This window comes from Ornithodoros turicata, unplaced genomic scaffold, assembly GCF_037126465.1.
Source record: "Ornithodoros turicata isolate Travis unplaced genomic scaffold, ASM3712646v1 Chromosome21, whole genome shotgun sequence".
Lineage (NCBI taxonomy): Eukaryota > Metazoa > Arthropoda > Arachnida > Ixodida > Argasidae > Ornithodoros > Ornithodoros turicata.
The window spans coordinates 1,121,374-1,135,919 of NW_026999337.1; the positions used below are offsets into that span (position 1 = coordinate 1,121,374).

General features: G+C 46.7%; 2 protein-coding genes across 2 annotated transcripts in view; both read right to left on the reverse strand.

Annotated features, from left to right (window-relative positions):
* Nucleotides 1-14,546, reverse strand: part of LOC135373116 (membrane frizzled-related protein-like) — a 608,751-nt gene that overhangs the window by 344,007 nt on the left and 250,198 nt on the right. The gene's annotated exons all lie outside the window — the stretch shown is intronic.
* Nucleotides 524-1,417, reverse strand: LOC135373138 (uncharacterized). Its single transcript, XM_064606398.1, has one exon. It carries the CDS (start codon nt 1,415-1,417, stop codon nt 524-526), a length of 894 nt encoding a protein of 297 aa, XP_064462468.1.

The window sequence follows — 14,546 nt, forward strand, 5'->3', positions numbered from 1 at the left end:
CCCGTGGTTTGAATATAGTGGACCACGTCGTGCTGCACGGGTCGCGTCCAGTCCGGAGAGCGCGTGAGGGAGGGGAATTGGTCAAGCAGCCCGGTGAAGGGAGACTTTAGATGGGTCAGAGCCGAGCCAAACAGCGGAAAACGAGGAGAAGCAGGTATCGCTGCAACGGAGAGAGACGTTGTAGAGTCGCGGAGGAGGCGGCGGGAAACGTCCACAGTCAGTCGAAAGTGATGCAGGAAGTCTGCCCCAAGAATGGCGTCCCTAACTGCTGCCACAAGAAAAACCCAGCGAAAGGATCGCCGGAGGCCCAGATTTAGCGAAAGGGACTTCTGTTGGTAGACCGGTATGCCAGTGTGATTGACTGCCAGCAGGTGAAACAGGGGTTTCCGAAAACGGTCAGCAGGGGAGGCTGGCAAAACGCTGACGTCAGCTCCCGTATCGACGAGGAAACGTATCCTGGATTGCCGGTCTTGGACGTAGAAGAGGCGACTTTCGGTAAACTGTGGAGCAACGGAGGTCGCCATCAGCGTTGCCCGGCCGCGTTTTCCGACCATGCGCAAGGCTTCAGGCACTTGCGAGCCGCATCGCCAAAGGTCTCATGATACCAGCAGAATCCAGAGCTGTTGGAATTGTCGCGAACCGGTGAGGCACTGCGGCGACGTGAGCGGCTAGAGGAACGTGGCCGTTGGGGCCTTCGTCCGGGAGCGCGGCGAGACAGGGCAGAGACCATACTGGAGAGGTTTCGCACTTCGGCGCGAAGCTCCTCGATTTGCTGCTGACTCGAAGATGAAGGGAGAGGCGCGGTGGGGGCCTGCTGAGAAAGGGCAGAAACAGCTGCGACGGAAGGGCCTGTGACCTCCACGATTTTGTCAGCGTGCTGTGCGAGCTCGGAAAGGGAAAGGCTTGAAGCTGTGGTCAAAATCATTTGAACTTGCGGCGGCAAGCGTTGCATGAAGAGTTCGCGTAGCAGCGAATCGTCGAACGCTGCTGCACGGTCACCAATCAGAGCTTGCATGGCCCTCAGTAGCTGGGAAGGCCGCCGATGGCCTAACTCCTCGGCTGTGAGCAGTTGTTGCAGCCGCTTGCGCTCAGACGCCGTCGTACGTTGGAGAATAGCGTCTTTGAGCTGGTCGTCGGGGCTCTCACCCTGTGGGCTGGATAGAATGTCGTCTACCTCCAAGGCGATGTCTGGAGGCAGAACAGCGACAATGTGTCGGTACTGCGTCGCCTGAGTGGTAATACCTGCCAGCTGAAATTGGGCTTCGACTTTCAAAAACCAGATCGTCGGGTTGAAGGTCCAGAAAGGGGGAAGCCACACGGCGACGTGTGCCACGGGTGGCACAGAGGAAGAGCTGGCCATACCAGGAGGTGGAAGGGTAGTGGAAGGCTTATCAGAAGGCGGGCTCGTGCCGAACATCGGCGGGTGTTCCGGGTCACCAAATATGTAGGAGCCCGAGAGGGATGAAGTGAACGGCACGAGTGACAACGACTGGTTTATTGGACGGGATCGCCTAGGGTGCTATAGGTCGCGCACTCTGCGCTATCTTCCTCATTGTCGATGCTGACGATGTGTTCCACTTCAAAGCACCATCTGAACTCGTCAAAATCCCGAAATCCCGTTCCGGGATCCCGGGATTGACAGCAAACAATCCCGAAATACCGAGGAGGACTCAAAATGACTCGACTGCTCAAATGACTCGGAATTGACAACCGTAGTCGTGCGTCATGCGGAGGCCCCTATTCAAAAATACTTCAGAAAATCTCATAGAAACAACATTCTCTCAGAATTTCTGACAGAAGCGTCTTCGTCTCTCAGGATCTCCAACAGAGGATAGAGATTCGTATACATATTCTCACAGGCACACCAATGAGAAAATATCCTGTGGGATAATTCAGGGTCTGGCCTTGTGATTTCTATGAGAAAACAGCGTGATTCATACAGGACTGACTTTCTCACGAACTTCTCTTCAGTACTAAGAGAAATTTTGAAGGATAATCCCCTGTCGGATGAACATGAAGCAAGAACTGACGGGCCGCAGAGAGTGATATGTCGTCGGTGTTGGAAAGTAGTTCGTGCGATTTCCTATGTTTGTGAATAATCCCTCTTAGGCAGAAGTGTCATGGTTGCTCCGCTTTGTCGTTCCTATTGAAACTGTAGTGGCGCTAGTGGGTTGGGTTGTGGACACTGAAGACGATGCGCGAGAGCTCGGCCTGGATCATTCTTCTGGCTGATTCGTCTGGAGACATAGGCTCCAACATGTATTGTCTCGTCCCTAGTTACTCGTATTAAATCGTTGTTATTCCCACGCATACCGACTATCTCAGAAACTATTATAACCTGTTATGACATTCCATCGTACATTAGTGGAGGCGTTTATTCCAACTGCCAGCAAGTTAGTTAGTCTGATTTGAAACGAGGAAGCGCATGGACGCAGCTACGCATCTGGAGCAAATATCGCCTGGCATTCAGGATTTTCGTCACTTTTGAGGTATATAGCACGTGTGCGTGCGGTATATAATCGTCCGTGCTATGAATTCCCATTTTTTATGCGTCTTTACCCCTGTTCGTAGGTACTCTGTGGATCGGAAGGTAGAATGCAGTGAGATGGTTATAGCAACTGTGCTTTGGGCAAGCGGTATGTTACATATTTCTATGCCTATTTCTCACGCGCGCACATATTGTTGTAACCGTGCTTTTTGAAATGCTGTTTCTTCTAGGTTAAACTCGTAAGCAGCGGCAGGCAGCGGGAATTACGGCATTGGATCCGAGTTCGTGGTCGTATCCCATTCTCGTCTCGAGAAAGTTGGATGGTGCTTTTACGCAAGAAAGCCTACGTGTTCCCAAGGTGTAAAGCATAAACATGGCATAATTACATGAATAAATTTTTTGGTCGTCGCATTGGACATTTCAAGTACGTGTACGATGCGTTGGGTCATGCCTTTCTGAACTTATTGGCTGGGCCACAAATGTTCTGCAACATTCTTTACAGTGACGGCATGCGACTTACATTACAATACTTATCAGCAAGTGAGTCTGGGATCCTTCAAGTTTCATGTGGCAGTGCAGCTTTCTTAGAGTGTTTCTTGCAGGGTGGCCCATTAGCCTTTCTCATAGGCTTTCTTGCGGGCCGCGAGGCCTGTAAGAAGTCCTGTGAGAAAGCCTCAGAGGCCACCCTGCAAGAAACCCTGTAAGAAAGCTGCATTGCCACTGTTGTAAGAAATCCTGTAGGAAAGCCTCCCTGGAATCCTACAGGATCCCTGTAAGAAACTCAGAGAGAATTTTTTTTAAAGATTTAGTCACATAACCTAATAGAGATTCCTTCAGCGGTCTGAGGGATTTGTTGTATGATTTTCTGAAGTATTTTTCAATAGAGGAGGGAGGGGGAGGGACATGTACACGACGGATGCGCCCTCAAGATCCAATGCTCTGGTGTAGTATTCAAAACATATAAACTCTAAAAACAGAAGTTGGCCGCATAGCAAGCTGTGCGCTGTGGGGGGAACAACAGGTGTCGAAGGAAACGGCTCTTTATTGCACGACTTACATTCGGAATTGGAATTACGCTTCGTTCTGTCGCGTGCTCGTGTTCTCCAGTCGTCGTCTTCTACACTATAGTGAGTGACAACCTAAGTCCTACAACTGGGGCCGCCCACTCATCCGTAGAAAGCTTCTGCGATTGGCTACCAGCCTTTGCACGACGCATCCGCTTCCCGATGTAGTGCGGGCTCTCTCTCCAGTCCCCACTTGACGGTGCCGCACTACATTCGCGCGCGCGGAACGATTCTTGTGTGGGCTCAACTGTATGGCTGATGTTGTCACTCACTCCACTCACATCCTACCCTTGTTGAAAAATTGACGAGCCCTCTCGGCATAAAACAAACTAAACCATTTAAAATTGCGAAAACTAACACAAGTTAGTGACACAAAGCCACAGTGGAGTTCTCGGTGATGAGATTGGTTGTGGTGGTCCACGTATATGATGTCCCTTTCGTGGGGGTTGCCGACTGTGTTCATGGCGATGCCGGGGACTGCATTCCATCGTCGCTCTCGTCTTGATGGTTTCTGTGGCGGAACAAGAAGGGATCTTGATAGGGTGCCTTGTAAGGCTTGAGTTGGCTGATATGGACTATACGCTATTCCGAGTTGCTCCTTGGTGAGCTTTGGTTTATGCGTTAAACATAGGTGTATGGCGTTTTCTTTTCGAGAACTGTGTAGGGCCTTGGAATCGGAGAGCCATTTTCGAGCACATGCCTTTGATTGGTTCTTGTCGCTGTATCTAGATGATCTCTCCAACAGGGATCTCCTTGTGACGGTGCTGGCGGTTGTATCGTCTCTTGCGATCTTCACGGGCTGTTTCAGACGTTGTCTGAGCTTCGCGGCGGTCCTCGCAAAGCTGTAGGAGGCGATCTTCGAGTGTCCGTTGGTCTTTTTGACGTATCTTTTCCTGTGCTCGCTTCGGTGTATAGCCACGTCATAACTGGAATGGCGAAAATCCGAGTGAAGCATTGGCCCAAGTGTTCACCGCGAACGCTGCTTCTTGAAGGTATTTTCCCCATCATTGAGGGTAGTTTCGGCATTGAGGTACTGTGATGAGCTGGCAATGCTGCGTTCAATCATGCCATCGCTATCTGCGCGATATGGGGTTGAGTGATGTGAACTTATGCCATGATGTCGCATGAAGTTGCTCAAAAACATTTTGCATTGTCTGTGAGGCATTGTGGTCTGGTGTTCCGTAGTTGGAGAATACGTTGTGGAGGTGTGGGAGTAGGGCTTTGGTCCATGTGTTTGGGACTGCCGCTGAAAGGATGTATCTCGTTGTGAAGTCTATTACATTCAGAATATACCGTGCCTTGTCTTCTGACGCAGTTATGTGATCAATCGCGATAATGCTAATTTCGGAAATTGGCATTTCCCCCGTGTGTCCCACTGACCTCATTATCAGGCTATTTGTTGATCTGACACGTTTCGCAAGCGGTGACGTAGTCGGTTACGGGTTTTCTTCATTTGTGGTCACCAGTAGCGATCTTGTACTTTCGCTAATGTACGGTCATAATCCGCGCATCGCGGGATACTTCGAATGCGTACTGTCGCGTACTTCTTGACAGAACGGTAGCTAGAAATCCAGACTGTGTTTTGCGGTACAGTGTGCTGTCCATGACAGTGAAAGCGTCATTGTTTACTTCAGGGCTTTGGACATCTGAAATGATGCGCTCAATTTCCGGATCTCCTTGTTGAGTCTGACTTAGTGTCTTACGAGCTTATGAGCTTACGGTTGTGTACGACAGCCTGGAAAGCATGACCGCTACATTGTTTAAACGGTCTGGGCGGTGCTGAACTGTGAAATTTAACTCTGTGAGGTGCATTAGCATTCCAGTGAATCTTCTGGACGGTTTCATGCTTGACGTTAGACATGCAACCGCCCAGTTGTCAGTCAAAATGCACAATTTGAATATTAATATGTATTGTGTGAATTTCACGTTTACTGCCCAGTGCACGGCTAGACATCCGAGTACATTGCTGTGGAGGTCCTTTTCGAGTGATATCAGCAAACGGCTGGCGTACTTGTTTGCCTTGCTGCTGCGAGAGTACGGCTGGGAGTGCAGCACCTGAAGCATCTGTTGCTACCGTGGTTGGTGCCTGAGCGTCGAAGTGACCTAGGATGGGGCATTTATCAAACGCATCCGAATCGTTTGGAAAGCTTGCTGGCAATCGTTCGTCGAAACATACTGCCCTGATTAGACGATGTGTTGGAGAGGGCCAACAATTTTAGCAAATCCTCGGATATTTTTTTTTTAATTCTGCTGTTTGGATCCAAGAGAGGGCAGCTTTAGCTGTTGATGGGGCCGGCATCTTGTGTAGTAGCAAGTAGCGGTATTCCGTTACCTCGTTTTGGTAGCGGGTACAACACTGATTAGAAGGAGATACGTTAAGGAGATGGTTACCGGTGCCAAATTGTTCGGCAATCGGATTTGTTTTTATTTTTTCGCTAAACATACTGTACAGCTCTCGCCTCGGATAATCTTTTTGTGCAGCTTATATCCAAAATCTGTATACAGCTCTCGTTACACTCCACAACAACGCTGAGTCTTGTCCCCAAGCACTATCAGGGCCACCTTGGCAGTGCTTGGGAAATATTATTTAAACAGGACCTTTTAGCTGGCAAGGTCCAGGGATCCTGTTTAATTAATATTTCCCAAGCACTGCCAAGATGGCTCTGATTGTGTTTGGGGAGGAGACTCGGGAGCTGTATACAGATTTTGGATAAGCTATATAAAAGGACTATCTCAGAGGGTACAAACAGCCTGCTAAATAAAGGCTACAAAAATGAGAGAGGAGGAAACGTATATTTTAGAGGAAACAGTCCCCTTAATATAAAGGTAATTTTGATAGTTTTAGAGGTGATCATATAGCTTTCCTTCAGAAGAAACAAAAGGTAACAGTTAGCACTTCTAAATACAGATAATTTTTTGCCATGTTTTAGGGGACCACATTGAGAGTGTACCTCTCACCTACAATGCACCTCCGTCCCATCAGTATCGTTCACCCTGCCTATGCTTCACTTTGAAATCGTCAACCCTCTGCTTCCCCTCTTTTCTTTCTTTCTTTTTTTTTTTTGCTATAGTCGTGACGATGCCCACTTGAGTACGGCCAACAACGGCAAGCTACTTCGACCCCCCCCCCTCCACCCCTCATTGTTAGAGCAAAGACCGCGACTTGATAAAAGATACAATCCACTAGCGAGCGTGAGTGGAAAATTTGGCGTCGACTTCGATAATTCAAAGAGCAACGAAATATCACAAAAAAATATCATTCCTATATACTTCGGTGCATCAGATATGCATAATAGGGCGTCGATATTTTTTACACGTTCTTCATCCGGACCTGTATGGGAGGCAAAAAAGATGTAATTCGATCCGCGCTGAGAAAACTAAAAAATATAGACACTCCACTTCATCCAAATTCTCAATGCTTCGAATATATTTGTATGTGTCTTTTATCTGGTCTGCTTCAGAGAACCTGAAAATCACTCGAAATATTTATCGATAGGGTCGTCGGATACATAATATATATGCGGACCTGACTAGTCAGTTTTCGATAAACACTTTATAAAAAATGACTATTCAGCACATTTGTGGAAACATAGAAGTAGTTCCAGGTAAAGAACGAGAAATTAGCCGAGACGGGCTGGAAACATGGACGACAGAAACACACAAGCCTCCAACGCCCACAATCAATTAAATAGTTTATGATTACTCATAATAATTTAATTAATAATAATACTTACACAAATAGTAAATTTAAGTAGTTCTAGTTCCGCTGCTCATGTCCGTACAGAGCAATGTAGTGTGCTCGGGTGGCTTCAGTGCAGGAGGGAATGAAGGGGGAACGGAAAGACCAATGAAACGCGAGACACGTTCCACTCAAGCGACCACTGCAACATATTATGCTATGAAGGAACAATTGCAAGCGAGCTGGTGGGCATTCGATGGAGGCAACATTTTCATGAGTATGAAGAAGGCAGAAAATACAAAAGACAGACACTAACACGAAAGACAAAAAAGCAGCACCGTGTGTGAAATACTAAACCCTCGTTGCAGGTTTGAGTCTCTTCGTGACATTGTCTGTATTTTATTCGTTCCTCAGAGTTAAGGAAATGTTGCCTTCGTTCAATGCATCAAGGTTGTGCTGTCATATCAGTGCAAGTTTTTCCGCACCACAGGAGGAGCTGAGGAGCGACAGGACGACGACGAAAAAATGACGGAGAAAGCACAGGACATCCAAGGTATATATAAACAGGTAGCGAATCTCCCATAGGGCCCTGCGTCTTCAGATGGTGCCATGATACAGACTGTCAGCGCCATCCATCGGTTGCGCGGACTACTACTCTTGTAAATAAACGACATCACATATGACGTCAGCAGCCTGAATAATAAGTAGTGCATAATTATTAGCCATGGCACGTTTGCATTAGCGTACTTCGTTTGCGTTGTATACCCTTCCCCTTTTCCTTACCGAACCGTACTAGTCACCCAGGACAGCAATACCAGACGAGAACAGAGAAGAATGAATCACATCAGGTTTAATGACACATATCAGTTCGAAATACATAAGAGTTATCGCAGGTTTTGACGAAGGGTACGTGATAACCACAAATAAACAAGAAGTTTCACTTAATGTGCATTCCTAACCTAGACCTACACGTACACGTAGTGATTAGCTGTTTGTATTTCTTCAACGAGTGGTCATAGTGGGTCCGTTGCAGAAAACATGACATCGTTGGTGCACAGCTGATTCGCTAACACTCACGCTATCATGGCCTGTCTTGCCATGACGAAAGCTTTTTTTTTCTTCTCGGGGCCAGCAACACGGGATGCATATAGCACTCATCTGTTCACACGTGTTAATCTTGGCCTACAGCTTCGAAATGTGAACGTCGCTTCCTGTTTAATCCACAAAGTGTACGAACTCCGCATTACAATGCACGGGCACACGGCACCGATAAAAGAATGCACGGACAAACGAGCGTACTGCTACACATGCGCAGTGGAGCAGAATACGGAAACGTACTCAGGTGGTGGATGATTTCGTATATGTGTACTAGTGGTGCAACAGAAAGCTTTTCCTATACTTGAATTATGAATAAGCTATTAATTTATACAAGACCCATGCGCGTAAATATTTTTTGTTTACGACCGTACCTGTGCTAACAACAACCAGGATCGCTCGAGTCACGGAGATGACAGTGTTGCCGGGTCAGATTTTGTTTTTTTTTTGCTCGCTTTCGCTACCTGGGTAAATTTACCTTGGGACATCTCTGGCGGGCTAAGATGACAAATTCCGGTTATCAGTTCCGGTTACCGTTTACGCAGCGAATGCATCCCTCGCTCACACTTTCCGAATAGTGTCAACACTGATATACTGGGCACCTCGTTTAGAGAAAAGTCGCAACAGCAGCATCATGTAAGTCAGTTACAGGCTGCGGCACGGTGTCAGCCCGAAGAAGAACTCACAAGGATTTGGAACAGATGCTGCGCTCTCAAAAGAGATCTCTACTAAACGACGTAGGAATGGCCAATCACTATCATATATGATATCGCTGTCGGCCCCGATTTTTTCGCTGTTTTCAACTAATCATCTGAAAGAACGATGTCATTCGGTATTGTGGATGGCCAGGAACGTGGTGCTGCTTTGTTTTTCGAATGCGCACAACACCACGTACGTATTATTTCTGTGTTTCCTACGGTTAGAATGTCACCATGTTAATGCTTGAAAATTGGTTGAAAATGCACAGAGTACGCTGTCACGTAAAAATTTATTTGATTGAAACGAAAATTGAAAACCTGTTCAGCGTTAGGTAACACGGAAATTCGTGAAATGCATCCCGCACTGCAAACAACACTTTCAATTCCTCGGTCTGGAGAGGGCGTTTCGGAGTCCCAATAAGTCAGCATTGTACATCGCGGCGCTACTAGTAGCGTCCCTGTTTACAACGCTACCCTGCTACAGCTACCTTTTTCGGTAGCGTTGTAGCGATATCGGTACATTCTAAATTGGTAACGGGGAAAGTATTTCCGCTACACATGTGAGTAGCGGCGGACTCCGCTACCGTTACCGCCACTTCTCAGGAGACGTGGAACATGGGGCAAAAAAGCGAGAACTGCGAAGTAGAATTATTTTCTTGTTATTCCATGTAGTTACTCGTTAATCAGGCAGACTGATTTGACTATCTTCCTCTGTTTCATTAACAGACATAATTTAAGCGCACTCGAATTTTGATTAACATAATTAGTCTTTATCCTGTACATGGTCTGACTTTTTTAGCTTACATTTGCCAAGCACGAACATGTATGTATATAACATACCACATAATGTGGGCTACGATGCTAGTTTCCGTCATGCAGTCAGTTGCAAGCCTAGTGTGAGCGTGTTGATATCACATTTCAAACTGTGTGTTGCAACTTTATTGTTCGTGGTGTCGTCTGGAACAGGAATGCGAAAATATACCGGAGTCTCAACGAGATATCGCGATAGTTGTCGCCCTCCAAACGTACCGTCGACTTTGTTTTAAGGTGTTTGTGCCATAGGGGAAGCATTTCTTGCAAGACAGAATTATCTTCGGTTACACAGGTTGCCGAACGCGATCTAGTTAATTTCTCACATTAAATACGTTGCACTGTAGATATAGGAACCAAACAAACTGAAGGAATAATAACATGATTCGTGAGTCAGTATATATGCAAATATGCTTATTAATGATCTGTGCACGTTAACTTGGTGGCGGTGCACAAGCGATTAACTTTACAGCAATTACTTGTCCACGTCGTTTGACGTGTTTAGAAAAAAGTTACGTCTTTTTTTTTTTTCTTGATTTGCTTTATTAAGGAGGTAATCTCACACGGGTAGACTCTTCCTGAGAAACTCATACTACCTGAAAAAGCGCATTGAACGTGGCTTAATCGTAGCAATTAAGCGTAATTAAACGTAGTATAATCGCACGCTTTGTAAGAGAAGCCGTTGTGTGGATGGAATAGAAACAGGGGTAGGCTTGTGAGATCTAGGCTTTGGTGTAGTATGCCAACAGCACTCAGAAGGCTGTCTATTCTCTTGGAGGCGTTGTTCCCGGCGAAAGCTTGCGCAAATATATTACGCATTTCGTTAGATCTTACTACCATGGTAGCTACACTCTAAACCAGGTAGCGCATACGTAACGGTTAAGTACCGCTTGGCCAAGAGGTACATTTCTTTAAAAAGGTACCTCTTAAATTTAAGAGGTACACACGCGCTAACATGCGGTACATGCAACGCATAGCTGCAGCGATTTAAGCCCATACCCGTGCCCGTCGGGGTGACTCTCCTTCTCTAAGATATATTAACAACCTCAGGAAGCCACGCTGCACTTTAAATATCACAAATCAATACCTTTATTCGAAAATTACGTCCCTTTTAGGGGTGATGCTTTTCCATCGTGAGCGTGCATTGTCATAATGCACAAACGTTGTACACACGGGGCACAACACATATGGATGAATGCTGACCACTGCATATCTCCTTCACCACTGCGGCTGCTCTGTGGTCACGCTTCTTTACCTTTTCTGCACCTTTGGATTGCTCTTCTTCCCTGTTCGTTCTTCCGTTTCGTCCGCAGAACGTAACACCAACCACGGAAGATGATTGACTCACCCATTTACGACCCTTTTTGTTATTTCTTTGTCTCTCTTATTTATGTTTTTGTTTTTTGTTTAGGAAATAGCAAGCCGGCGTGCTGCATGGCTGACCCTTCTCCTTTCTTTTTGTTTTTCTGCCCAGAACCCCCCCCCCACACACACACACTCACCCCCACCCTGCGGGAAAATACAATGTAAAAAAATCCAACAACCGAAATAGCTTGCATGAAAAACATGCCTACTTGCTTGTATAATGCAGGTATAAAGTGCAATCTAGGCTTCTCTAATTTACGCTTCAACGTTCTTGCATGACGCGCAAAGTTCGTTGTCTCCGTCCCTCAGTCGTTGTGTCCAGCCTGCCGGCGATCAGGACCACTGGGAATCAGAGCGATGACGAACGAAAATGCGTCGTGCGGACGAATAATCATACGGATGCGGACTTCATAGATATAATACGCACCTTAAATGACTCCAATCTTGAAAGCGACTAGCGAGTTTCTTCAAAGACTGAGCAGACCGTCCTCGCTCCCGGACGATTCAAAACAGATTGATTTGCCAGCGGTTGGAAGAAACCCATTCTTCCCAAACGTGCAATCCTCCACGGTCACGGGTTCTAGTTATTGCACTTCTTTGATAGAATGATATTGCAGACTCAATATGGCACTGCTGCATAAAGGAATTTATTGACTGGTATTCGGAATCACGCGAAATATTTTTGCAGCGCATTGGGATCGTGAGACGGCGTTCGTATACTCATGCGCCGGAAACACGCTGCACACATGAGGTACAGCTGCTAGACCGCGCTTAATAGGTACCTAGCCGGTACGGATGGGTGTCGGAGCCCTTGTGCCGCTTGAATTTCGCGTTGGTCGAGAACTGTACCTGCTGTTTGAGAACCGTACCTCATGTGTACCGCTTGGCCCAGATGCAGGTCCTCTTTCATGCAATACATATCGGGTGCCGGATTCAGAGTGTAGCTATTGATGACTCGATGAGAGTTCACTTATGATGACAGTTTCACCACTTGACTAGAAGGGAAACAGCTCAATCCATCGAGAATAAGCAAACGGAAAAGTTTGAAGGTGAGATACGCGGATATCTCGAACAAAACACTATCATTGCAAGCTCAATGCCAAATAATATATCTTGGGTGTGAGTAACGACATACTTAAATGCTGCATAAATACTGCACTGTCTTTAGACACATTCGGCAACGGGATGCCTATGCGATAATGTGTTGCGATAGCAAGCCGGCGTGCTGCATGGCTGACCGTTCCCCTGTTTCTTTTTTTTTCTTTTTCTGTTTTTTCCTGGCAATAAATTCCCCCCTGGGGGGTATGGTAGCGCGAAAGTATAGCGACACAGTATTTATAGCGGTATTTATTAGTATTTATATGTAGTATGTATACGTTAATTTTATACGCTTTATAGCGCTAGAAAATAGCTATGTATCAAAATCTAGCACTGATTTTTGGCTTGCCGGTCTCACATATAACCGAGCACTTAGCGCTATCCTGCTGGGGTCACGGGATATCTCGTCGCGACGTGATGCACTGGTACAGCTTGGGACAAAAGTTTACGGAACACAGGGGTGTCGCATTTCTCCAATGATGCGACAACCTAGCAGCAAAGAGGAGGGGATACACATACTGGGAGGTGGATAGAATAGCCGGCCACCCGTTTCTTATTCGATCTCTTCCTGATAGCTAATAGGGGGCCGTTCCAATGAAGCAATACGCAGATGCCGTGTTCCGTAAACTTTTGTCCCGAACTGTACTACCGTCTTTCTACCGGCGTTCTCAACCATCGTCCGTACGGTCTCAACACTGTCCGCGTCGGGGGGGGGGGGATATGTTTATTGAAACAAAGAAGTGAGGAAAGGTTAGTCAGACATAGGCCGACCTGCCGTCATGTATCCGCAGCATGAAGGGGGATGACACTTTCGATGCTGCGATCGCGATACCAAACTATAGTAACAAAACACCCATTCATTGGCCGATGAAACTCGTGGCCATTTTCACGGCGTCGTCATCGTCGTCGCCTTGCCTTCTTGCTGCTTCGAGTGAACGGAAGCAAAACAAACCCCAGCTCCCGTGACGTCACGGCTGAAAGAAGCTCACGATTGGTTAACGCAGACCCACCGCTCAATATAGCGCTAGAAAAGTTGAACGGGGCTCTACTTCGACAAGAGCGGTTTTATAGCGGTTCGGAGCAATGCGAGGAAGAAAATATAGCGCAATGTTCTAGCGCTATGTAGCAAAGCGCTATATGTGGGAACTGGCCTTAACTGTTTCCAATTTGTGACGACACTACTATTGCGCTACATTTTTTGTGGAGTTGCGGGTAGCAGTGTTGCGTTACTCTGTTTTGGTAGCGGGTACAACACTGCAATAGTCACAATAAAGATTATAGGAGAAGCGTCAGACCCACAAGTGCCAAATAATTGAAGAAGTAATCGCTCCTTTGCGTGTTACTCTTAGTGACGTCAGGCTGATATGAATATAAGTCAAGATTGATAAGTTTGAATCTGAAATGGAAGCAAAATGACAGAGCTATATTCTGTTATAAAGTTTTCTTCCTCATAGACTTTCTCACACTTGTTTGAACCTGGAGATTATGTTGAGGTAAAATGCTTTCCCGCTGCACAGGATTACACGACGGGACTTGATACACTATAGCAATAAATTCAGAGTGGCCCTCCGAATACTACGCCTTATATGGATGGCAGCTACCACCATCAGGTCTTAAAAGCGTTGAGACACCTCCTCCCAAGTCATACCAAATACAGGAAATTAGTAGCATCGAATACTACCAGCACTGGAAGCTTCACAGGAAAGTTTGTAATTGACACGGAGAAAATGGGCCTCGCTATTTCCTCCACTATATGGCTGCGACATCACTGCTGGCGAGAACCAATCCAAATAGGCCAAGTCACGTGTACCCCTTGAACTAGTGTATTACGTATGCCACTCAGACGACGCCAGCTTTACCGAGGGAAGGGTCCACCTTTCTGGCATTTATGCCTGGCAATGCGGCAAGTCCTAAACGGATTTGCGACCCTCCGTTACACGCCCGATGCGCGATGTTGCAAAAGGTTGACAGCCAAGAACGACTCTCGCGTCGAGCCCTAACTCGATTTTCTGCTCTAACAACGCGACAGGTTTGGGATATGGAATATTGCAGCGTTGTATCCTTACCGAACCACGCACAGGAAGGGAATTGCCATGGAACGTAATGCTGTTCATCGCGAAAGCAAATATTCTTTTCTGTAGCGAGGGGGCGATGACAAATGACGAGAAAAGACACGAGGCAAATGGCGTCTTTTGTGCTCATTTGTCCTCGACGCCTTCCTAAGGAATATGTACCAACCGGTGCCTGCT

Bases quoted from the DNA above. Each gene is read 5' to 3' on its own strand.
- LOC135373138 (XM_064606398.1), bottom strand. From the start codon at position 1,417: ATGTTCGGCACGAGCCCGCCTTCTGATAAGCCTTCCACTACCCTTCCA.